General features: G+C 37.3%; 1 protein-coding gene across 2 annotated transcripts; it reads left to right on the top strand.

Annotated features, from left to right (window-relative positions):
• Positions 1-507: 507 nt before the first annotated feature.
• gtf2a1 (general transcription factor IIA, 1) lies at positions 508-25366 on the top strand. 2 transcript variants are annotated; one of them, XM_061987018.2, is made up of 11 exons: positions 508-693; positions 9789-9890; positions 10021-10195; positions 16223-16258; positions 16879-16943; positions 17047-17122; positions 17200-17324; positions 17387-17491; positions 19625-19969; positions 20031-20120; positions 24225-25366. In XM_061987018.2, the coding sequence occupies exons 1-11, from the start codon at positions 664-666 to the stop codon at positions 24330-24332; spliced, it is 1257 nt and encodes a 418-aa protein (XP_061843002.1). In that variant the 5' UTR covers positions 508-663; the 3' UTR covers positions 24333-25366. The 2 variants fall into 2 exon arrangements, with proteins under 2 accessions (XP_061843002.1, XP_061843003.1); XM_061987019.2 differs by lacking the exon at positions 16223-16258.
• The last annotated feature ends 255 nt before the right edge of the window (positions 25367-25621 follow it).

Genomic DNA, 25621 nt, shown 5'->3' with positions numbered 1-25621 from the left:
ACTTTTTTATCACATAATTATGATTTTTTTTTTTATCTCATAATTTTGATTTTCTTATCACAGAATTTCAAAATGTTGCCTCATAATTATGATTTTTTTATGACATGATTATAATTCCAACCCTTATGAATGTGACTTTTCCAGCTCACAATGTTAAAGTCTTTAACTCATATTTGGGACTTTTTACGTTATGAATATGACTTTCCATTTGAGTATTTTTTTAGTGGTGGAAACGGGCTTCCATATAATATTAATATTATTTTATAAATTATATATATATATATATAAATGTGAGTGAGTGTCCAGTCCGCAGCCTCAAGTGAAAACAAGTTATGTTGAACTGCAATTTAATTACCCAACATGCCTTGCGAGGCTGACGCAGAGGCTTGGCAATTCTCGCGAGACTTGCGGCGTGACGCTACCCTATGTCTCGCGCACTCGCAGCTCCTTCGCTCAGTATATAAAGCAGCACAACGACGGACGGAGGACGGCTGGGGATCCGCAGCCCGGGATTGTAAATAAGACCGCCAAAAACTGTTTTATTTACAAAAGTGATGCCGGCTGTTTTAAAGTACCGTTCCCAGTTGTTTTAGCAGTTTTTTGTCCTTTTTGGCTCTTATTTCTCGCCCATTTCCGTGTGGGTGTTTTTACACTACGCGTGTAATGGCGAGCTCGGCTAACTCGAACCCAGTGGTAAGGATCAATCTCAAGGATTGTCAACGTGGGGGGAAATGGGGGTTAAAAACACATGTTTTGGATAATTCAATCACTTTAATCATTGACGTGGCAGTACAGGAACACAAAATTAAACTTGCTGGATTTAAGATTTAGATTTTCAGTGTTGTCAGTCCCACGGACATCAGCATAGGCATGACTTTAATGCTGTTAGTATACAGATTTTCAAAAAAAAAAAAAAAGATGCTATGCAACACATTTTAATACAAACTGGTGTGAAATTTGATAAATATTGTCATTTATGACGTTCTATTATGTCGATAGAATGATTACACCCATGTCGTGATTGACGTTATGAAAGCGTTTAATGTCGACACGAGGTTGTAAAAAGGGAGGAAAATGGCCGCCATAACGTGCTTCTTATTTCTTTTTGTTTTAAATGTACGCAAAGCACATCGCATCAAGCCCCGCGAACAAAACCGTAAAGCAGGCGTCTTTGTGATGGAATAAAGTCGGGAGAAGTCGCGAAATGCTGCATCATTGTCCACCATTCCACGACTTCAACAAAGCCGCCCCCCCCCCCCAAAAAAAACACTCCCAAGTTCATTTCGCTAAAGCCAAAATGTCCATTTTCCCCACCGATAAAAGCAGTCATTGTCGTCCAAAACGACTAAGTTAATGTTGGTTTAGGGGGGGAATTCGCGAGCCGCTTTGTAAAATGGCGTCCGCGTCTTCTGTCCCTCGCGCCGCTTCTGGCCCTCCTCCCTCTCGGCTGCCTGGTTTTATACCGCCATCTTGGCTCTCTAATATAGACTGGCCGGGGATGGGAAGGCGCTTACTCGGCGCTACGTCACGGGAGCCGCTTATAAACACCAGGGTGCCTTTAAATAGTGGAGGAGCCGCCCGGGCGGAGGGGGAGGGAAGCACGCAGCCGAGGTCTGTGTCGCGGGCGTCGGGGACAACGCGGCGTCTCCCCCCCCTCATGTCCGCTCGGTTGCACTCGTCCTGCCTTAACGCTTCCCCCCCCCCCCCCCCCCCCCCCTCAAACTTTGGCTTAAACATCCTTATAAGTCGGTATATGTTCAAGGAGGACGTGCTTATTTACCAGAGGCGTCGAACTTGTTTTCGTCGTAGTTATGGCTGCCGTCAGAGGGCACTTGGGTTGAATTTGCCTAAGAATTTCATTATTTTATTTACGGACACTGTAAAAAAAAAAAAAAAAAAATCTGTAGATTTGACAGTAAAACCGTCCACTCAGTCGCTAGAACTGTACTGTAAAATGTACAGTGAGTACGCATTACTGTAAATGTAAAAAAAAATTGTATACATTATTTATAAGCCAGAAGCCCGTTTCCACTACAAAACATGTTTACCATGTAATTATGATTTATGTCTCATAATTTTGACTTTTTATCTCATTTCTACTTTATTTCATAATTTTGACTTGTTTTCTTTGAATTATGAAGGACCATTAAAATAATTTTAGTGGCAGGAAAGGGCTTCCATATTATGGATTTTTTTTATCTCATAAAGATGACTTTATCTTATTGGCTCGTAATTTTGACTTTTTCACATAATTTTGACATTTTAATCATATAATGACTTTTATTTTGACTATGTAATAATTAAGACTTTTTGTCTCATTGTTTCGACTTTTTTGTCTCGTAATTTCGACTTTTTATCTCAGAAGTATGATTTTTTTAAATTTCATAATTGTTTTTTTTTATCTCACAATTATGATTTTTTTTTCATTTCAGACTATCTCATAATTTTTATCTCATAATTATGGCTTTAATCTTTAAATTTTGACTTTCTTATCTCATAATTTTGATTTTTTTTTTTAATCTCATGACTTTTTTAATCTCATTGTTTTTTTCTTCTCATAATTATGTTTTTTTTTTTTTATCTCAGACTATCTCATAATTATGGCTTTTTATCTTTAAATTTTGGCTTTCTTATCTCATAATTTTCGACTTTTGATCTCATAATGATGACATTCCATCTAATAATTATTACTTACCATTAGGGTATTTTTGTGACTGAAATGTTTTTGTTTTTAATCTTATAAGTATGACTTTTTTTTGACATAATTATGACTTTATCTCATAATTTCGCTTTACTATCTCATGAATTCGATTTTCTTATCACAGAATTTCCAAATTTTGCCCAAATTTCTTTTTGCCTGAAATCTTATGAATTCCACTTTTCCAGCTCACAATTTTAAAGTCTTTAACTCATATTTGAGACTTTTTACGTTATCGATATGACTTTCCATTTGAGTATTTTTTCAGTGGTGGAAACGGGCTTCCATATATTACATATAATGTTAATATTATTTTATATGTTATACATATGTCAAAACTTTGGCTTAAAAATCCTTATAAGTCGGTATATGTTCAAGGAGGACGTGCTTATTTACCAGAGGCGTCGAACTTGTTTTCGTCGTAGTTATGGCTGCCGTCAGAGGGCCGCTGGGTTGAATGTGCCTAAGAATTTCATTATTTTATTTACGGACACTGTAAAAAAAAAAAAAAAAAATCTGTAGATTTGACAGTAAAACCGTCCACTCAGTCGCTAGAACTGTACTGTAAAATGTACAGTGAGTACGCATTACTGTAAATGTAAAAAAAAAAAAAAAAAAGTATACATTATAAGCCAGAAGCCTGTTTCCACTACAAAACATGTTTACCATGTAATTATGACTTATGTCTCATAATGTTGACTTTTTATCTAATTTCTACTTTCTTATTTCACAATTTTGACTTGTTTTCTTTGAATTATGAAGGACCATTAAAATAATTATAGTGGCAGGAACGGTCTTCTATATTATGGATTTTTTTTATCTCATAATAATGACTTTATCTTATTGGCTCGTAATTTTGACTTTTTCACATAATTTTGACATTTTAATCATATAATGACTTTTATTTTGACTATGTAATAATTAAGACTTTTTGTCTCATAGTTTCGACTTTTTTGTCTCGTAATTTTGACTTTTTATCTCAGAAGTATGATTTTTTTAAATTTCATAATTGTTTTTTTTTATCTCACAATTATGATTTTTTTTTCATTTCAGACTATCTCATAATTTTTATCTCATAATTATGGCTTTAATCTTTAAATTTTGACTTTCTTATCTCATAATTTTGATTTTTTTTTAATCTCATGACTTTTTTAATCTCTGTTTTTTTCTTCTCATAATTGTTTTTTTTTAAAATCTCAGACTATCTCATAATTATGGCTTTTTATCTTTAAATTTTGGCTTTCTTATCTCATAATTTCGACTTTTGATTTCATAATGATGACATTCCATCTAATAATTATTACTTACCATTAGGGTATTTTTGTGACTGAAATGTTTTTGTTTTTAATCTTATAAGTATGACTTTTTTTGGACATAATTATGAATTTATCTCATAATTTCGCTTTACTATCTCATGAATTCGATTTTCTTATCACAGAATTTCAAAATTTTGCCCAAATTTCTTTTTGCCTGAAATCTTATGAATTCCACTTTTCCAGCTCACAATTTTAAAGTCTTTAACTCATATTTGAGACTTTTTACGTTATCGATATGACTTTCCATTTGAGTATTTTTTCAGTGGTGGAAACGGGCTTCCATATATTACATACAATGTTAATATTATTTTATATGTTATACATATGTCAAAACTTTGGCTTAAAAATCCTTATAAGTCGGTATATGTTCAAGGAGAACGTGCTTATTTACCAGAGGCGTCGAACTTGTTTTCGTCGTAGTTATGGCTGCCGTCAGAGGGCCGCTGGGTTGAATGTGCCTAAGAATTTCATTATTTTATTTACGGACACTGTAAAAAAAAAAAAAAAAAAAAATCTGTAGATTTGACAGTAAAACCGTCCACTCAGTCGCTAGAACTGTACTGTAAAATGTACAGTGAGTACGCATTACTGTAAATGTAAAAAAAAATAAAAAATGTATACATTATTTATAAGCCAGAAGCCCGTTTTCACTACAAAACATGTTTACCATGTAATTATGACTTATGTCTCATAATTTTGACTTTTTATCTCATTTCTACTTTATTTCATAATTTTGACTTGTTTTCTTTGAATTATGAAGGACCATTAAAATAATTTTAGTGGCAGGAACGGGCTTCCATATTATGGATTTTTTTTTTATCTCATAATGATTTTATCTTATTGGCTCGTAATTTTGACTTTTTCACATAATTTTGACATTGTAATCATATAATGACTTATTTTGACTTTATGTAATAATTAAGACTTTTTGTCTCATAGTTTCGACTTTTTTGTCTCGTAATTTCGACTTTTTATCTCACAAGTATGATTTTTTAAAATTTCATAATTATGTTTTTTTATCTCACAATTATGATTTTTTTTTCATTTCAGACTATCTCATAAATCTCATAATTATGGCTTTTATCTTTAAATTTTGACTTTCTTATCTCATAATTTTGATTTTTTTTTTTATCTCATGACTTTTTTAATCTCATTGTTTTTTTCTTCTCATAATTATGTTTTTTTTAAAATCTCAGACTATCTCATAATTATGGCTTTTTATCTTTAAATTTTGGCTTTCTTATCTCATAATTTCGACTTTTGATTTCATAATGATGACATTCCATCTAATAATTATTACTTACCATTAGGGTATTTTTGTGACTGAAATGTTTTTGTTTTTAATCTTATAAGTATGACTTTTTTTTGACATAATTATGAATTTATCTCACAATTTCGCTTTACTATTTCATGAATTCGATTTTCTTATCACAGTATTTCAAAATTTTGCCCAAATTTCTTTTTGCCTGAAATCTTATGAATTCCACTTTTCCAGCTCACAATTTTAAAGTCTTTAAGTCATATTTGAGACTTTTTACGTTATCGATATGACTTTCCATTTGAGTATTTTTTCAGTGGTGGAAACGGGCTTCCATATATTACATATAATGTTAATATTATTTTATATGTTATACATATGTCAAAACTTTGGCTTAAAAATCCTTATAAGTCGGTATATGTTCAAGGAGGACGTGCTTATTTACCAGAGGCGTCGAACTTGTTTTCGTCGTAGTTATGGCTGCCGTCAGAGGGCCGCTGGCAACATCGAATCATATATGAATTTGCCTCAGCATTTCATTATTTTATTTACGGACACTGTAAAAAAAATATCTGTAGATTTGACAGTAAAACAGTCAACTCAGTCGCCAGAAATGTATAATGAGTACACATTACTGTAAAAAGTTTAAAAAAAAATTATACATTATAAGCCAGAAGCCCGTTTCTACCACAAAACATGTTTACCACGTAATTATGACTTGTCTCATACTTTTGACTTTTTATCTCATTTCTACTTTCTTATTTCATAATTTTGACCATTAAAATATTATGCGGGAACGGGCTTCCATATTATGAAAAAACATTTTTTTACATCTCATAATGATGAATTTTTATCTTATTGGCTCGTAATTTTGACTTTTTCACATAATTTTGGCTTTTTAAATCATATAATTATGACTTTTATTTCGACGTTTTATGTAATAATTAAGACTTTTTGTCTCATAGTTTCGACTTTTAAGTCTCGTAATTTCGACTTTTTATCTCACAAGTACGATTTTTTAAATTTCATAATTATGTATTTTATCACACAATTAGGATTTATTTTTTTAATTTCAGACTATCTCATAATTTTTTATCTCATAATTATGGCTTTTTATCTTTAAATTTTGACTTTCTTATCTCATAATTTCGATTTTTTTAATCTCATAATGACTTTTAATCTCATAATTATTTTTTTTCTTCTCATGATTATGATTTTTTTTTTTTCATTTTAGACTATCTCATAATTATGGCTTTTTATCTTTAAATTTTGACTTATCTCATAATTTCGATTTTTGATCTCATAATCATGACTTTCCATCTAATAATTATTACTTACTATTGGGGTATTTTTGTGACTGAAATGTTTTTGTTTTTAATCTTATAAATATGACTTTTTTTGACATAATGATGAATTTGTTATCTCATAAATTCGATTTTCTTATCACAGAATTTCACAATTTTGCCCAAACTTTTTTTTGCCTGAAATCTTATGAATTTGACTTTTCCAGCTCACAATGTTAAAGTCTTTAAGTCATATTTGGGACTTTTTACGTTATCGATATGACTTTCCATTTGAGTATTTCTTTAGTGGTGGAAACGGGCTTCCATATATTACATGTAATGTTAATATTATTTTATATGTTATTCATATATATATTAAAACTTTGGCTTAAAAATCCTTATAAGTCGATATATGTTCTCGGAGGGCGTGCTTATTAACCAGAGGTGTCAAACTTGTTTTCATCGCAATTATGGCTGCCGTCAGAGGGCCGCTGGCAACATTGAATAATATATGAATTTGCCTATGCATTTAATTATATAATTTTTTTACGGACACTGTAAAACAATCTGTAGATTTTACAGTAAAACTGGCAACTCAGTCGCCAGACCTGTACTGTAACACATTACTGTAAATGTAAAAAAAAAAAAATGTATACATTAATTTTGACTTGTTTTCTTTAAAAAAAAAAGTACTTTATATACACATTAATTCCAGGCGTATGCGGGCCATTTTTAAAATGACGTGGCTGGCAAGATCTGGCCTTGAGTTTGACACCTGTGTTTGTGTTACTAATATTTTATAATTGTATTTATCAATATTTATAAAGAACAATAGCAGGGTTTCCGCGGGTCATTGAAAAGCGTTAAAATGATTTTGCGAAAATAACGCCTTAAATGGCATTAAAAAGCAATGTCCAGAGGCATGAAAAAAATGGCACACAATTGCAATGGGCAACAAAAAAGACAACAAAAACAAACCACCTGAAACCATTTTTCCAATTTGGCGAAAAAAACTTATTTTGATGTTTGTTTACCTAATTAGGATAATTACTTACCTTCCAGTTACCATAGTATAATATAACACAGTTGTGGTTATGAATTAAGTTTATTTTAAACAGGTTTGCAATCCTACTAATTTATATATTCTTGTTTCTCTTTATGTCAACAATTATGGAAGAATCAAATCTAATTTAATCCTACTTCTTTTCCATTTCTATGCAATTACTGACAAATATGACCACTTCCTGTTTTCATTTTGTAACACAATTTACATAAACAAAACACAATAGTTCTCTTAATAAATAGTTAAGTCAGTTATGATGATTGATGAAAAATAGGTTTGTGTTTGACAGGGTTACTTGCATGGTTATTATATTATTATGAATACATTAGTGCTTAGTTAGGCCACAGTTATTGTAAACTATTCAACATTATTGTTGTCAAATGTTTACAATGTTGTCTACAGAAGACAATTGCATGCTTTTTGAGTATGTATTATAATGATCTGCAGTTGGTCATGGATATTACATTTGTTTTTGAGTTGCATTAAAAGCATTAAATTAGATTTGCTGACACCTGCAGAAACCGGTTAGGCTTGTTTTTGGCGGAATGAAGTAACGACGCGTTAAACTGTGGGTGGGTTAATGATAATAATCATTAATGATAATCCACCTACTATTGTGTCGGTGAAAAAAACGATGCATTGTTTCTTTTTGTGGTTAGAGTTAACCGTGGCGTAGAACTGCACTGAGACACATATTTGTTGTGGCAAAATGATCAAAGTATTTAACTTTACTCTAAATTTGTGTTGTACCGATACCAATATTTTGGTACCGGTACAGTATTTCAGTAATTTTCAAAATAAAAGGGACCACACAAAATGCAGCTTTCTTTTAACAAACCGGGTCATACATTGGTTATAATTAAAGTTCTCCTGTGTCCAGAGATGTATTTCATTTTTTTTACATGACAAAATAATTTCTGGTAACAAAAAAATATTGATAAGTTTTGTATTGACTATACAATTTGTATACATCCACCCATTTGTTTACATTCAGGAGTCCTGGCTTCCTGTTAGAGGTTAGCTATTGTATGGTGTGTAGTGAAGCATGTTAAACTTTATTTAGTATTTTTAAACTAGTCCTTGCCCTACAGGGATGATACTTGTAAAACACACAGATTATTTATCGCCACGGAGGCGAGGATTAGTGATGTCGGCTATTAGTTTTTTAGCCAAAATACGTCCATTCTCCCGGTTTGGTCTCCACACTGTTTCTGCTTGTAAGTGCTCTTGTGTGTGTTGAATCGGGACATGCGCCTTGGCTCTTATTAGCAGCAATGTCACTATCATATCCATTCTTAGCTTTTAAGATAACAAGCGATTTGTGTGCTAGCTGCTTTTCTAGGAACTGAGCAGAATTAGGTTTTTCAACATGTGGTAATCGAATCAGTTTTACGATAATTAAAATAGGAAACGTAAAACAAAACGTAGGGAATTTTTTCCTTAGTTTATTATACCATTTATCGTTACATTCCTAGCAGATAATAGAGTAATATATCAATTACCGGTAGTTTGTTTGAAGACACTTTATAGCATAAGTGCGAGTTAAAAGTATTTTCCTGCTTGCGGTAACCTTTATTATTTTCTAATAAAAGCACCATAACATTCAAATTGCACATTTAACATGTGTGGATTAAATAAATACAAATAACACATCTGTCCCCTCATTGTTGACGCCGCACAGGTCATTGCACCCACACGCCTCCGCCTTCATGTGCGGCTGTGCGGAAACTGTGTCCACATTTAAAGGTCTGGGCACTCCATGCGGTAGCGTAGTTTATCAAATTGTATGAGTTAACCTCGGTAAACAATTAATACAAGCAATACAATATAAATCAAAGCTTTTTTTAAATCGAATAAGTCCTGTAGCCCTACATTAAAGTTCTACACTGCTGCAAACTACATAGAAAACTAAAAAGTGCAGTAAGCATTGATGTATTTTTGTAGGCAAACTTTTTATTGTCTTATTTTACAGGTACAACTAATAATATGCATGTATTTGAATCCTTACAACACAACTTCTCTGTTACACAAATAAATTAGTTGCCATTGACACACGGACAAGGTTGTATACATCTTATTTTTAACCTGCACAAATTGAGTAATGTGCAGGCATACAAAATGTTGCGGTTGGTGTGTGTATACCTAGTGCAATGTGGTTTTTTCTTTGTAGCCTAAGCTGTACAAGACTGTGATTGAGGATGTCATCAACGAGGTGCGAGAATTGTTCCTGGATGAGGGAGTGGATGAGCAAGTTCTCCTGGAACTGAAAACGGTGAGAGACTTTTGTACTCTTGTCGCCACTAATTGCGTTAAGGGCAATATGAAATGTACACAATTACCAACTAACACCTGCGTGTATTCAACACACTGCATGGTGTTCTTCTATTATTTGTCTTCTCCAGCTATGGGAGAGCAAACTGTTGCAGTCCAAGGCAGTCGACGGCTTCCACACCGAGGAGCAGGCTGCCCTGCAGGCCGCTCAGCAGCAGCAGCAGCACCAACAGCAGCAGCAAGTCCAGCAGGGTTCCCAGCCAGCACAGTCGCAGCAAGTCGTCCTGTCTCCTCAGCAGCAGCAAGGTTGGTTCACAAGAGTTAGGAGTAGGGATGATGTTTGATAAGAAATTATCGAGTTCGAGCCCATTATCGAATCCTCTTATCGAACCGATTCCTTATCGATTCTCTTATCGAATCCAGATAGGTTGTTGTATATGGAAAAAAAACACAATATTTGGTTTAACAAAAGCTCACTTTTATTTTATAAGAAAAAAATAAATCAAATAAGTAAATAAACATTGACTGTTACCCCCCTAAAAAAATATATATATATATTGACTGTTGTTACCCAAAGTATATTAAGTGGGATTTTTCAGAAAAACAAATATATACAAAAACAACCTGTCTCTGTGATCACTATAGGTGTATAAATAATAATATAGTGTTAAATAAAGTCAGTCCCTTGGGCACAAAACTGAAAATAATACAGCGCTCCAAAAAGTGCACTTCTGCTGCTATTGGAACATACTAACTACACACACTATGACACTAAGAACACCACAGTCATCAATCAACAATTATTCCCCCCTTACATGAGAGCAAAGCCTGGCAATAATTGCATATTGCCTGTTCTGCCCTCACTATACGTGTTGAGGTTATACAGCTTGGCAGACAGCTAACAAACAATCCAAAGCAGATTAATCCATTTAGGCTCTTTATTGTTGTTGATCTTGCTTTGTCTTTTCCTATCTTTACTTTTGTCTTGCACTGGACTGTTTTTTTGTTTTTTTTTAAACTGAAATACACACAATGACAAATGTATAAGCTATGTGATTCAATTAACATACTGAAATGTAATACACAATATGTAAATATTAGCTTCACACAAATATACAGTACTATCATCAAACAAATACTTCTGAATGTTGAAACTATTTCGATGGTGGAAATATACGACTGGCAGCCATTATAAGTCCTCAAAACATCCATTGAAACAGTGCACAAAAATCGTTTTTCAATGAACATCTTAGTATCAAACTTAACCGCTTTCCACCTTAATATTGAGTTACATAAACAAGTTAAACAGTTTACTTACAGACTTATCTTTTCCAAGGCCTGTAAGAGCTAACACAACTTGTCTACTTCTCAATAGTCTCAACCCGGAAGTGCCCAAACTAATGACTCGTAGTATTTTCATATCGCCACAAGGTGACAGTAAGAGTCTACAATCAAATGGGCATAACATTGCAGGTCCCACAGGGCATTTCCTGTACGTGGGATGGGATTCGTTCCCAGGGATTCGAATAAAGAACCAACTATTTTTCTTTACTATAGTGGCCTCGATAATGGGAACCGGTTCTCAAAAAGGGTTTCGAGTCCATGGAATCAGTTCTTTTCTTATCGAACAATCGGGAGAACCGATTTCGAACATCATCCCTAGTAAGGAGTGCTTTGAGTCCTGAAATGAATCAATAGCCCGCACGTTTTTCCGTACTTTCCAATATGCCTGGGCGACAAATCGATTTGATCAATTACGGTATTTTTCGGACTATTAGGCGCATTTAAAATCCTTTCTTTTTCTCAAAAATCGACAGTGCGCCTTATGCAATGTATTAATTCTGGTTGTGCTTACTGACCTCGAAGCAATTTGATTTGGTACATGCTGTAGTGATAAGTTTGACCAGTAGACCGGCAGTCACACATAGGAGAGACGTGTGGATTGCAGGTTGACGCCTGTTCAGCAAGTACAGGTTAACAAGCGACACCGAAACGTTCATGTTTCATTGAGAATATAGAACATTACACACAGCGCTCAAAAATCTGACAAAATGTTTTAGTACGACTTTGGTAAGCAACAAAGCTGCATCGTTTAATGGATTGTCGGAGCATTACGGCTAACATAGTCAGACGTACTGGGCTTCAACATACATGTATTGTTATGGTGTGTGTGTGAGGACCCCAAAATGGCACCTGTTAGGAGACATTATCTGGCATTTTGTTTCGCAATATTATGCAAAACCAACTTTTCTTACTCAATGGTTCCTTCTAATGTGTATTTGGGATCTGAATAAGTCCCAAAAATTTCCCGTCATCGATAAGCTCCTTCTTTTTCTCGTTCCTCTTGTTGTGGGGCATTCATCATCCGCTGTTTCCATTTGTAATACAAAGTAGCATCCACTTCTAGCGTACAGTGCCCTCCAAGTATTGGAACAGTGAGGCCAATTCCTTTATTTTTGTTGTAGACTGAAAACATTTGGGTTTGACATCAAAAGATGAATATGAGACAAGAGATCAACATTTCAGCTTTTATTTTCAGGTATTTACAGAAAATAGCGTCATTTGTAATGGAACACACCATTTTTAGGTGAGCAGAAGTATTATTTGGAACATATAAACATAAAATAGATTAAAGTGAATAAGACTTAATATTTAGTTGCAAATCCTTTGCTTTCAATAACTGCATCAAGCCTGTGTGATCCATTGACATCACCAAACTTTTGCATTCTTCTTTTGTGATGCTTTTCCAGGCTTTCACCGCAGCCTCTTTCAGTTGTTGTTTGTTTTGGGGGGTTACTCCCTTCAGTCTCCTCTTCAGCAGGTCAAATACATGCTCTATTGGGTTTAAGTCTGGAGACTGACTTGGCCAGTCTATAACCTTCCACTTCTTGCCCCTGATGAACTCCTTTGTTGTTTTGGCAGTGTGTTTTGGGTCGTTATCTTGCTGCATGATTAAGTAAAAAAAAAAAGTTAAAGTTAAAGTACCAATGATTGTCACACGTACACTAGGTGTGGTGAAATGTGTCCTCTGCATCTGACCCATCCCCTTGTTCACGCCCTGGGAGGTGAGGGGAACAGTGGGCAGCAGCGGTGCCGCGCCCGGGAATCATTTTTGGTGATTTAACCCCCAATTCTAACCATTGATGCTGAGCGCCAAGCAGGGAGGTAATGGGTCCCATGTTTATAGTCTTTGGTATGACTCGGCCACTAGGCCACTGAGTAGGTGATGAAGGATCTACGGATCAGTTTGGTTGCATCTTTCTTTAAATTAGCAGACAAAAGGTGCTGCTGCCATCATGTGTTACATCATCAGTGAAGATGAAAGAGAAGAAGCCATGCAAGCCCAAGCCATGACATTACCTCCGCCGTGAATCACAGATGAGCTTGTATGATTGGGATCATGAGCAGATCCTTTCTTTCTTCAAACGTTTGCCTTTCCATCACTTTGGAATAAGTCAATCTTTGACTCATCAGTCCATAAAACTTTTTCCCGGAATTTTTGAGGCTCATCTTTGTACCTTTTGGTAAATTTCAGCCTGGCCTTCCTATTCTTCTTGATAATGAGTATTTTGCATCTGCTGGTGTAGCCTCTGTACTTCTGTTCATGAAGTCTTCTGCAAACAGTAAATTGTGATACCTTCACTCCTGCCCTCTGGAGGTTGTTGCTGATGTCACTAACAGTTGTTTTAGGGTCTTTCTTGATAGCTCTCACAATGTTTCTGTCATCAACTACTGATGTTTTCCTTGGCCTACCTGTTCGACGTCTGTTGCTTAGTACACCAGTAGTTTCTTTCTTCTTCAGGACATTCCAAATGGTTGTACTGGCAATGGCCAATGTTTGTGCAATGGCTCTGATTGTCCGTCTTCTCTCAGAGCCACAATTGCTTCTTTTTCACCCACAGACAGCTCTCTGGTTTTCATGTTGGTTTCACCTCTAAATGCAGTCTGCACAGGCAAAACCTATCCTACCCAATCTGAAACTGAGCTCAGACATTCAGTGCTATTCATTGTTTGAATAATCAATGTAATTGGGAGACACCTGGGCAACAAAACACCCCAATCAGTCACATTTTCCAATACTTTTGCTCTCATGAAAAATGGGTAGGTTCACACAAAAAGTGCTATCTTCTAAGTTGTGTATCAGATCCAGATGTAAATACCTGGAAAGAAAAGCTGAAATGTTGATCTCTTGTCCAATATTCATATTTTGATTAACCAAATGTTCTCAGTCTAAAACAAAAATAAACGAATTGGACTCACTGTTCCAATACTTTTGGAGGGTACTGTATATCTGCCAGTAGACTCGCTATGTAAGCTCTAAAAACTACCGGTACAACAAAGATGGCAGGGAGAAGACGCTGTCGAAGTGAAGCCACGTAAATAAGACCGCCCACAAAACGGCGCATCCCGAAGAGAAGGTCAGAAAGCGGCTTAAAGATGGTCTGTAAAACATAATCTGTGCAACACTTTTGACAAAAGAACCACCCTTTAAGATGTACCTTATGGTCTGAAAAATACAGTAACTCAACTTTTTTGTTGCAGACATTTAAAAAAATAATAAAATAAAAAGTTAATCCTTTCCTCCTTTACACTCCCCATCGTTGTCTTATGTCACAGATTGACACACACCCCAACGACATGGCTACTGCTTGTTCCAAAGAAAAGAGTAGTGTTGTCAACGGATCGGTTTTGCTACAACGAACATAGAACAAGTGACTGCACACTGCAAAGTTTGTTTAAAAAAAGAACAGCACAACAAACTTATTTCGGCATCTGAAACAGAGTAGTAGTAGTGATGCAATGATAGGTCGACAATGAAATTTGTCGCCGACAAATCCATTAGTCGATAATAGTTAGTGTTGTCATCATTTTTGTTGTTCTGGACTGATTCGAGCATGTGCAAGCAGCAACAAGAAGTGAAAAATCACACCGTGGGTGAAAAGATGTGAAGTATTGAAGCATTTGACCCATCCATCCATCTTCTTCCGCTTATTCAAGGTCGGGTCGCATTTGACCCTAAACACGTAAATGCGAACCTCACCACTAATGGCAGCACGTCTGTTGTGCAGGGGCATTAAAAGCGGATGCATGTCGGACATCTGGAGGATGCTGTCTCTGACTCCTCTACAAAATTGTTAGCTTGTTGGCTAGCTAGCAAAAGAGAGACACAATTGTGTGGAAAAATACATGTAACTATCACTTTAGCCAAAGTCCACCAGCTAAACTTAGTCAACATGCATCTTTCTAAACACATCACAAAATGTCTTTCGAAAAAAGTTATACACTATCTTTTGGTGTTTTGTTTGTTTTTATTGCTGCTATCTTGACTTACTTTTTTCTCATACAAATTGATATTTTATTATAAGCACTTTGCTTATACTTGCTTTAAAGTAGACAGAAGTTTAGTAGTTATTGTTTTTGGAACAGCTCAATGAGTTACAGCTGCAGTATAAATAAATATATCTGGATGAAGTCTTTAGTCTTAATTAAAAAAAAACTCTAAAAAAATATCCCGAGCTGAATTTAAAAGCTGATAGCATAATCTGATTAGTCACCTAATTGTCAGGATAGTTGATGGTTTTGCTGCACTGCAGAGGGACGTTAGCCGCTAGCGGGGATGCTATACTGCAGTGAGGACGCGGCCGTTGTTTGCTTGTCGCTGTCCCATTTGCAGGACACAGCTAGAATGTGTCATCAACATACATTATAATGGTAAATAATAGTTCTAAAAGCTGTGTATTTGGCCAAATTCATAGAATTTATATTGTTTTATCACATACCTTAGCTGCTATAATGAGATTTTTTGTCACTCATGAACATTTTATGAGTAGGGCTGCGTGACATGGCTGATAACTATCACAATATAATAAGTGTTTTATATCGGTCGCACATACCTTAGCTGCTATAATGAGATTTTTTGTCACTCATGAACATTTTATGAGTAGGGCTGCGTGACATGGCTGATAACTATCACAATATAATAAGTGTTTTATATCGGTCGATATAGATCATTATTTTTCTATGACCTATCGAAAATAAGGAGCTGGAGAAAATTTGATGAAATGTAAACATTTTTATTTCAAATGTAACCTCCCTCGAATGAATATCCCATCAGCTATCAAAGCAGAAAGGAAATGTCAACACAAGCATGGAAAATACTGAATCAGCGTAAACAAAATTGTAAAATCACGTTGAACACTTACTTAACAATAAGCTCTTGAAATGAAGGTGCAAAAATAATGAATATGTAAGAAATGAGTCATAAAGTGTAAGAAAATAGTGCAAAGTGTGCAAATGTAAACAGAGAAACCTGAAAATACCTACTTTCTGCAGGTTTGGTGCCAGGAAGTTACAGTTGTGCTCTAAAGGGTGAGTGCGGTGGTGGTGTGGTATTAGCGGTCTTGGTGGGGACCAGTGTCTCGCATAAATTACAGACCACATTGGTTGGACTGCAGTTAATTTTAAAAATGTTATTAAACTGCTGTACTGTTTCGCTTTATCCACATTTTCTTCGCTCTCTGCAACATACATTCTTACTTTCTCTTCTCACTTCATGCAAAGATTCAACCGCGAGACAACAGGATGGCACAACTAAACTTGATAGATGACACTGTTACCTGATTGGCTGGTTAGGGTGTCACTCCCACAGATCACTTCTTGTGTTGCTCAGTTACCAGAGAGCAAGTGCCTTTCTTTGTGCAACCAACCTTGCTTTGCAACTACCGGTTTCTCCCGACAAGAGAAGGAAAAATTTATGGAACACATTTTTATTGATATCAATTACATGTCTTATCAGAATCAGCTTTATTAGCAAAGTGTGTTAACACACAATCTATCGTGATATATATTGATATTGTTTTATTGCCCAGTCCTAATAATGAGTCATCTTTTTGGCAGAGTGAAAATACTTGATGGCTCAAAATAATCGTTAAAAACTGTACTGTGTTGTAACTGGTACCAGTATGGTTTGAACACGTTTCCCTCTGCAGCCTCCCAGCAGCAAGTTCTTGTTCAAGATTCCAAGCTCCTACAGCACATGACTACAACAGGCATGGTCAGTGAACATTTCCCGTAGTGTTTAGACATTTGTTTTTCCCCGACGTTGCTTGTCACTTGTGTTCGACTCCATGATACTGATGGTTATTTGGCTCCTTTAGAGTGCGGCAGCAACACAAGCAGCGCTCGCTCTGCCCACAGGGGTCACGCCATATCCCCAGCTTATCACTAGCTCAGGTAAGTCCCACACTTTGTCATTACCAATGGAATCCCATCTTGAAGCATACCCTTTTTATGGCTTTGCGCTTTCTCAGGTCAGTTCCTGCAGGTTGTCCGTGCGCCCAACGGGGTGCAGTACGTGTTTCAGCAGCCTCAGCAGTCCATCCTCTTGCAGCAGCAGATGCAACCTGGCTCTGTGCAGGCCCCGGTCATACAGCAGGTATGCTTGTCCAACACGGTGTCGTGTTCGTCCTGGCGAGCTAACAATGCACCCACGTCCAGGTCCTGGCTCCTCTACAAGGAAGCCTGTCTCAGCAAACCGGAGTAATCATCCAACAGCCTCAGATTGTCTTAGCCCCTGGAAACAAAGTCCAAGGCAACGCACAGGTGAGCACGTTCTGCCGCCAGATTTCAGTTCCCATTTTCCATTCACCTTAATAATATCAACAAATTTTACATTTGACAGGACATACCGTATTTTCCGGACTATAGAGCGCACCGGTCTATAAGCTGCACCCACTAAATTTTGGGGGGAAAATACTTGTCCGTACTAGCCGCAGATATGTACGTTGCGTAATTTGTTATTTTCACAAAAATATTTGGTTAATGTTTATTTACATACCTTAAATGTCATGGAACAATTAGCTGCGGAAACTAGCACTCCAGTCAGCTAAACAGACTCAATAACTCCACGGTGACATTTTGGTGAATTTACTGAAGAATTTGTGAAACTGAAATAATGCCATTGTAAATTATTAATACTGACACAGACACTAGCATATTATACGAGGCTAGCTTTATTACAATGGCACGTATAAATATGCATGAAAACACTCCTACAGACAGCACACTTGGGATGGTTTTGTATTATGGTTTAGTTATATCGTGAAACCTACAGACGTTGTTTGGAGTGATGAATGAAAAATCCATACAAGTGGAAAATGCTATGGATGGCTAGAAGACAGAACGGCACCGATTAAAACTGGCCTGGGCAATTATTTTGACTCGGGGCCACATTTAGAGAAAAAAATGTGTCTGGGGGCCGGTATATCTATTTTTAGGAACACTAATACAAAACCTCACAATAATGTCTGATTGAATGCTAAAAATGTTATGACAGACCACCTTAAAAAACGTAATGGAATTTTACATATTTCTATGAACGATAAAACACTGAATGTTGACAAAATATGAATGTCACACCCCCTTTCGATCGACATATTTTACAATCAAGTGAAACGCAACAAAAATGCAACAAATAGTGAAATATGAACGCGAAGGGTACAAAATAAACCCACCTACAATCTGATATATCTGATACATCACTAAGCTTTAGAACTTTGTTGTGAAAATCTCCTTCCGCGTCTGTGGAAACGCTTCCCGCCCACACTGCTTGGTGCCTTGTCTGAGCTGCTGTGACGTAGATTACCATAGTAACTAATTAGATTACCATAGTAACTGGTATATCAGCAATAAGCGCAGATTCCAACCATTGAAATACTTTGTATAGTATAAGACTAACGGTCATTAGAAAACATCACTGCACATCATAATGGCAACTGCACTTTCCATCTTAAAGATCTAAAAAAATTATTTGGGAATGTCCAGCGGGCCAGATTGAAAAGCTTAACGGGCCGCATGTGGCCCCCGGGCCTTAATTTGCCCAGGTCTGGGTTAAAAGCTCAGTCTAAACAGAAGACCAATGCAGCTCTGCAGCACCTGCAATGAGCGAATTCATCCAAAAGATGGCGCCATAGCACAAACGATAACTCACCTGTTCAGTGTCTTTGCTTGTGTTTATTTAAAACTATCTGCATTATGGCCGTCGGTGAAGAAAAATCCATAAATTAGCTGCACCGTTTTATAAGCCGCAGGGTTCAAAGCGTAGGAAAAAAGTAGCGACTTTTCATCTGGAATTTACGGCAGTTTATTTGCCGCAATTGTGGTGGTATTAACTTAGAGGGGCGGCTTTGCGTTGAGTATGGACATACACAAACAGTTAGCAGGAGCTGCTAGCAGTAGCCTTGCCTGTCACCAAATGGACCAAGCTGCACGGTATGAGATACATCCATCCATCCATTTTCTACGGCTTGTCCCTTTTGGGGTCGCAGGGGTGGTGGAGCCTATCTCAGCTGCATTCGGGCGGAAGGCGGGGTACACCCTGGACAAGTCGCCACATACAAATGATCATTTATTTGTGATCAGCATTGAAAGACATTGATTGGGTTTTGGCGATCACAAACTTTTCCACAGAAATTGGCCGATATTGATCAGTGGTCGATCGATTATTTTTCAAACTGTCAATAGCACTTACCATAAACACATTGAAAAATTTGCAGTTGATACATGAGATTGGTATCAGCTGATATCACTCAAACCCTGATAGGAACATCCCTAGCTTTTAGTTTACAGAGCCTTTTAATGTAATATTTTCTTTCAAAGTTGGCGACACACACTTGCAGGATTTTGTACCAGGAACTCAGCAGGTCTCATTCGCGTCTTGCGGTCCTTCCCCAACAGGTGATGCAGGCTGCTGCGGTGACATCTCAGCAGTCAGCGGCCCAGGTCCAGCAGGCCCAGGTCCAACAAGCCCAGGTCCAACAAGCCCAGGTCCAGCAAGCCCAGGGTGCAGCAGCGCCACAGGGCACAGCAGCGCCACAGGGCGTAGCAGTGCCACAGGCCCAGGTGCAGCCGCAGCAGGCGACCCCTGGTCAAACTCAGGCTCCGCAGCCGCCTATAATGCTGCAGGTAGACGGGGCCGGCGACACGTCCTCGGATGAAGACGAGGACGAGGAAGAGGAATATGACGAGGACGAGGAGGAGGAAAAAGAGAAAGAGGCGGGAGAGGAAGGGCAGGTGGAGGAGGTGAGAGAAACCCCTTTTATTGAAAGATTGTTTGTCATTGATGGTCGTGTTTGCTTGTTAGGAGTCACTGAACAGCGGCGATGATGTCTCCGACGAGGAGGACCAGGAGCTGTTTGACACAGAGAATGTAGTCGTGTGCCAGTATGACAAGGTGAGACACGTTCATGTGACCCCGTCTCAACATGCATCTACACCAGTGGTTCTTAACCTTGTTGGAGGTACCGAACCCCACCAGTTTCATATGTGCATTCACCGAACCCTTCTTTACTGAAAAATAAAATGTTTTTTTTTTTTCAAATTCAAGACAAAGTTATATGTTTTTGGTAACACTTTAGTATGGGGAACATATTCTAAGTAACAAAGACTTAATTTAGAGTTTTTTTTGACACTAGGGGAACATATTCTAAGTAACAAAGACTTAATTTAGAGTTATTTGGCTAGGGTTAGGTTTAGGGCCAGGGTTAGAGGGTTAGGGTTACAATACGGCCATGCCGAATAAGGCATTAATAAGTACTTAATAATGACTAGTTAAGAGCCAATATGTTACTAATTTGCATGTTAATAAGCAACTAATTAATGGTGAATATGTTCCCCATACTAAAGTGTTACCATGTTTTATTACTGGTGCACAAAATGAACCGTGCATGAACATCACCTTGTTCAAAGAACAAAACCAACACAGTGCATAAACTCACAACAAATTACACACCTGCAAATTAGTGTGACTTCTGCTGTTGCCGTATCCACAATACGCCGATAGGGAGAAGTTTTTATTTACACGATGAGTCGGGTGTGTCTTGACCTCCGCCGAACCCCTGAGCTCGACTCACCGAACCCCTAGGGTTCAATCGAACCCAGGTTAAGAACCACTGATCTACACACACAGACATTTTGTCCCCTTTCCCCCATTCAGACCAAATATGGGAAACACTTGGTCTGAGGCGTGTTAAGTAAATGTTACTCTGTTACATTTAAGTAACTTTTTGGATCAATTGTGCTTGTCAGAGTAGTTTTAATGCAACCTACGTTTTACTTTTACTTGAATACTTTTGTGAAGAAAAATTGCTACTTTTAGTCCGTTACATTGAGTTTCAATCCGATCTTTACATAGGTTATAAATAATTGTGATATAAATATCATAATTATTTACAACCTACTGATTAAGGCTTGCAAAGACGTAATTATTTGTCAGCGAGCCTTCTTCCGGCAGGCGCCATCACATGACTCTGTTTCGCCAATCCAAGGCAAGCAGTAGTGACGCTTTGAAACCATTTCATCAATCAAACAAGCACAAAGCACATATATTGAAGCTGAAATAGGCCAGTATTTTTAAATTATATGATAAAATAAAAACTTGTTTAATAAGTGTCCTAATGTTCCCAAAGACAACACTTTGATTACGTGACATAACGCTAGCACAGCCCATCTTTTTGAGAGAACTGGCGAACAGAAACCTATAACAGTTGACGAAAATCATAACCACAAGTGTCATTTAAACACATTAAAACCATACCAACTAGGGGTGTAACGGTACACAAAAATTTCGGTTCGGTACGTACCTCGGTTTAGAGGTCACGGTTCGGTTAATTTTCGGTACAGTAAGAAAACAACAAAATATACATTTGTTGGTTATTTATTTACCATTTGTAAACAATGGCATAACATACATATACACACAGGGTCCATTGCCAAGGCTAATGTGGTCAACATATATAAAATAAAAACTAAATAAGATAAGGCTCAGAATGGTTTCTTAACAAAACATTTCTACATATAAAGTGCTTTTTTTGAATGATTGATTGAGACTTTTATTAGTAGATTGCACAGTACAGTACATATTCCATACATTTGACCACTAAATGGTAACACCCCAATAAGTTTTTCAACTTGTTTAAGTCGGGGTCCACGTTAATCAATATTAAACTGCTTCAAGTTGTTGCTCAGATTAAATAAAATGACAAAACTTTTCTTCTACATATAAAAAGTGCAACATTAAACAGTTTCAAGTCAACTCAGCCTCAGATTAAATTGTCTTTTCCCCCCCAGCCTGGTTAACTTGGCAGTAAGAGGTGGGAGCTGTTTGCTCGTTTTTATCTTTGTTGAAGCGATGTTCACTTGGGGGTGGTGCCGCTTCAAATGGGTTAGCATGTTTGACGTGTTGGCAGAAGCATGCCTTACCGCTGCTGAACAATTTCGGCAAACCTCCATCCTCCATTGTTGTATCGCACCGCGCAGCCGAAGTGTTCCCAAACGGGAGATCTTAACGAGGCAGGAGGGTCTTCCAGCTCTGGCTTTTACATGTTGTCCTAGCCTGGTCGTTGCTAGCATGCCATGTGTTGTGCCTCAGTGTGCATTGTTTACACAACGTGCGGTACGCTACTTAATATGTCCGTGTGGAAACTCGTTCGGTACACCTCCGGACCGGACCGAAGCCCTCGTACCGAAACGGTTCGATACAAATCACGTACCGTTACACCCTTAATACCAACACTAAATAGCAGTGGAAAGGAGCTTGAAAGTTACTAGTGTTTTCTTATTAGTATGTAGCATTCTCTTCTACTACTGTATTTACATTGCAACATAGCTTAAAATAACTGAAATGACCACAATTTCCCCCTAGTGTACGAGAGTCACAGTAGAGATAAGAGCATGGAAACTACAACTTCACATGTAGGTGTTAAAATAGACAAAACTGAATTGTTTGACTAATCAGGCTAATTTAGTGCATAGAAACGTACTGAATGTTTAAAGTGATATGACGTCAAGACAAGGCAGCACATATCTTCAATGATACATTTCAAACGGGTAAAAAGAACAACATGCAATGTCATCACTGCCGATAGAAATGTTCACATTTCAGCTTACAAGAATTCCACTCCCAACTAGAGGAAACGTGCTGCAGTAAATTGTATATGATTTTTATGTCTTACACGCACTAGCACACACACACACACACACTACGGTTGTAGTCCATGAACCATTAAAAAATAGCTACAAAATAAATTAGAACTTGTTCACAAGTTGCTCAATGCTTGAGTATTTTTTTCACGGAATACTTAATTATTTTGATGACTACTTTTACTTGAGTCATATTATTCTAAAGTATTGGCACTCAATTATTTTGATGACTACTTTTACTTGAGTCATATTATTCTAAAGTATTGGCACTCAATTATTTTGATGACTACTTTTACTTGAATCACATTATTCTAAAGTATTGTCACTCTTACTTGAATGTTTGTTTACTCTACCCACCTCTGGTTAAGAGTGAGTTAGTCCCGATAATTGTCGCTGAAACAGGTCGTTGAATGTTTACGACTAAAGCTCTTAATGGGACTGTCGGCGCGTCTCGAGTCGTCGTTCGATACAGAAAGTAGCCAATGAAGAACATTGAAAAGGCATTGGGGCTACTTTGTCGAGAATGTACTCCTAGCATGCTCGTTAGTAGGGATAGGTACTTTCTTGGCACAGACCGGTTACAGACTTTACCATGAATTGATTTACGTGGACCCCGACTTAAACAAGTTGAAAAACTTATTGGGGTGTTACCATTTAGTGGTCAATTGTATATAATATGTACTGTACTGTGCAATCTACTAATAAAAGTTTCAATCAATCAATCAAAGCCAGCTTTTCACACTTCGGCACATGGTGATCACTCCAGCAGTACAAAGAGCGCACTCAGCCAAACTACCGTATTTTCCACACTATAAGGCGCACCTAAAAACCTCAAATTTTCTCAAAAGCAGACAGTGCGCCTTATAGTCCGGTGCGTCTTATATATGGACAAATGTTGAGCCACAACAGGTCTCGCAACTACGGGATGCATAACGTAACCCCAGCCTCTACTGTAGCGTCTGTTCTATGCACTTTATAATGCGCTGCGCCTTATATATGAACAAAGTTTTAAAATAGGCCATTCATTGAAGGTGCGCCTTATAATCCGGTACACCTTATAGTGCGGAAAATATGGGAACTTTTAGATAATGTTGCAATTTTCAATGCCAACAAAGAAATGGACTCAAAAAAAACGCTACAACTCAAGTAAAGTAAGGCTCCACTTCTCCAAAAATGTGATAGCTTGATGCTAATATACGTTGGCTTTGCTATTGACATGCTACTGATTAGCATTAGCGATTTTACACGGCAATTATAACACCTCCAATAGTTTTCCGCCATATCGCTCAGCCCTAGTTTTTTTGTTTTTTTTAATCCTAAACAAACATTTTTATTTAGAAAATCTTTATTTCCTCAGATTCACAGAAGTAAGAACAAATGGAAATTCCACCTAAAGGACGGCATCATGAATCTGAACGGGAGAGACTACGTCTTCTCTAAAGCCATCGGGGACGCCGAATGGTGAGGACGAGCCACGCGACAGGAGCAGGAACTCTGTTACCCCTCCAGTCCAGGTACCAGTAAACAATATCACTATCCTTCCATATCCTGTGACTGGATAGGGCCCGGGGAGGTGTCGGGGAGTCTTAAGGGAACTCTTACAGCCCCAAACAGGACTGTGAGGTACTGAACCCACGCGGGTCTCACTGGTAGCCCTCAGACAGCCTCGCAGGATGAGAAACCGACAGTGAACTTTTTGTTTCTCAGCCTCGATCCCCACTTGTTTCTCATACAGCATTTCACAGCATGCAGGCGTTAAGAGGACCAGCTTGCAGGCCAAAGGCCACCCTTAGCTGGTAGACCGGTACAACCGGTCCAAGGTTTCCGCCTTCTCGTCGGCCAGAATGAACGTTTTGTTTTGTCCTCGCCCCGCTTTTATTTTCGTTCTCGTGTCTCTCAAGTTTTGGCAAACGGTGCTCCGAAGCTTTTATACGTTTTGTTTTAAAAATTTAAGGGTTGTAACACGGACGGTAAAATTGACATGAATCTTAAAAGAAAAGGTCATTTATAGCTGTATAAAGGCGCTATTTTAAAATAATTCCGCATAAGCAAAAGAAAAGCAATTTAGTTTTTGAAGAATGAACACATTGTTTTAGTGTGCGTTATGAAATGTCAGTTTGTCACGTGTGTGTACTTAAAGCAGTCAAGGTAATCATTAGCCACTGTGAGTGTGTGTGTGTGTGAGCTCACACTTGTTGATTGCAACACTACATCCCCACCAAGCAGATTAGTCGCCACCTTTTGCTCAACACTGAAGCTTTTTTGTATTTATTCATGAAAGTTATTCACTTCGAGCCGCACCAAACTGTGCTCTTACAATCATATAAGTGTTCCTTTTTTTCTTTATGTTGGCTGAACAAGGCTGTGTAACGTTGTTCCAAAATTTTAATCTTTTAAGCGAAGATGTTTTCTAATGAAAGGAGAGGGAGTGTGTTTCGCCACATGTCTTCAGTGCCCCCCTGTTGCAGAAATTTGAAATAAAGTACACCTTTTTTGGGCTGCTGTGTCCACTGGCTGGTTGGTGTAATCCACATATTTTTATAAGAAAAAATGTGAATACCGTATTTTCCGGACTATAGAGTGCACTAAGCTGCACCCTCCAAATTTTAGAAGAAAAAAATGTTTTTCCATATGTTAGCCGCAGATATATACGTTGTGAAATAAGTTATTTACACAGAAATATTTTGTAAATGTTTATTTACATACCTTAATTGTTTCCAAACGGTGTCTGTAACACGAAGCCAGCTCTCCAAT

This window comes from Nerophis lumbriciformis, linkage group LG26 (genome assembly GCF_033978685.3).
Source record: "Nerophis lumbriciformis linkage group LG26, RoL_Nlum_v2.1, whole genome shotgun sequence".
Lineage (NCBI taxonomy): Eukaryota > Metazoa > Chordata > Actinopteri > Syngnathiformes > Syngnathidae > Nerophis > Nerophis lumbriciformis.
The sequence above is the reverse complement of the archived record's forward strand: the minus strand, read 5'-3'. Positions and strand labels throughout refer to the sequence as shown.

Coding starts and splice junctions, on each gene's coding strand:
- gtf2a1 (XM_061987018.2), top strand. CDS start 664: ATGGCGAGCTCGGCTAACTCGAACCCAGTG. Junction 17,325..17,386: donor AGGCCCCGGTCATACAGCAG/GTATGCTTGTCC, acceptor ACCCACGTCCAG/GTCCTGGCTCCTCTACAAGG. Junction 20,121..24,224: donor TCGTGTGCCAGTATGACAAG/GTGAGACACGTT, acceptor TTATTTCCTCAG/ATTCACAGAAGTAAGAACAA.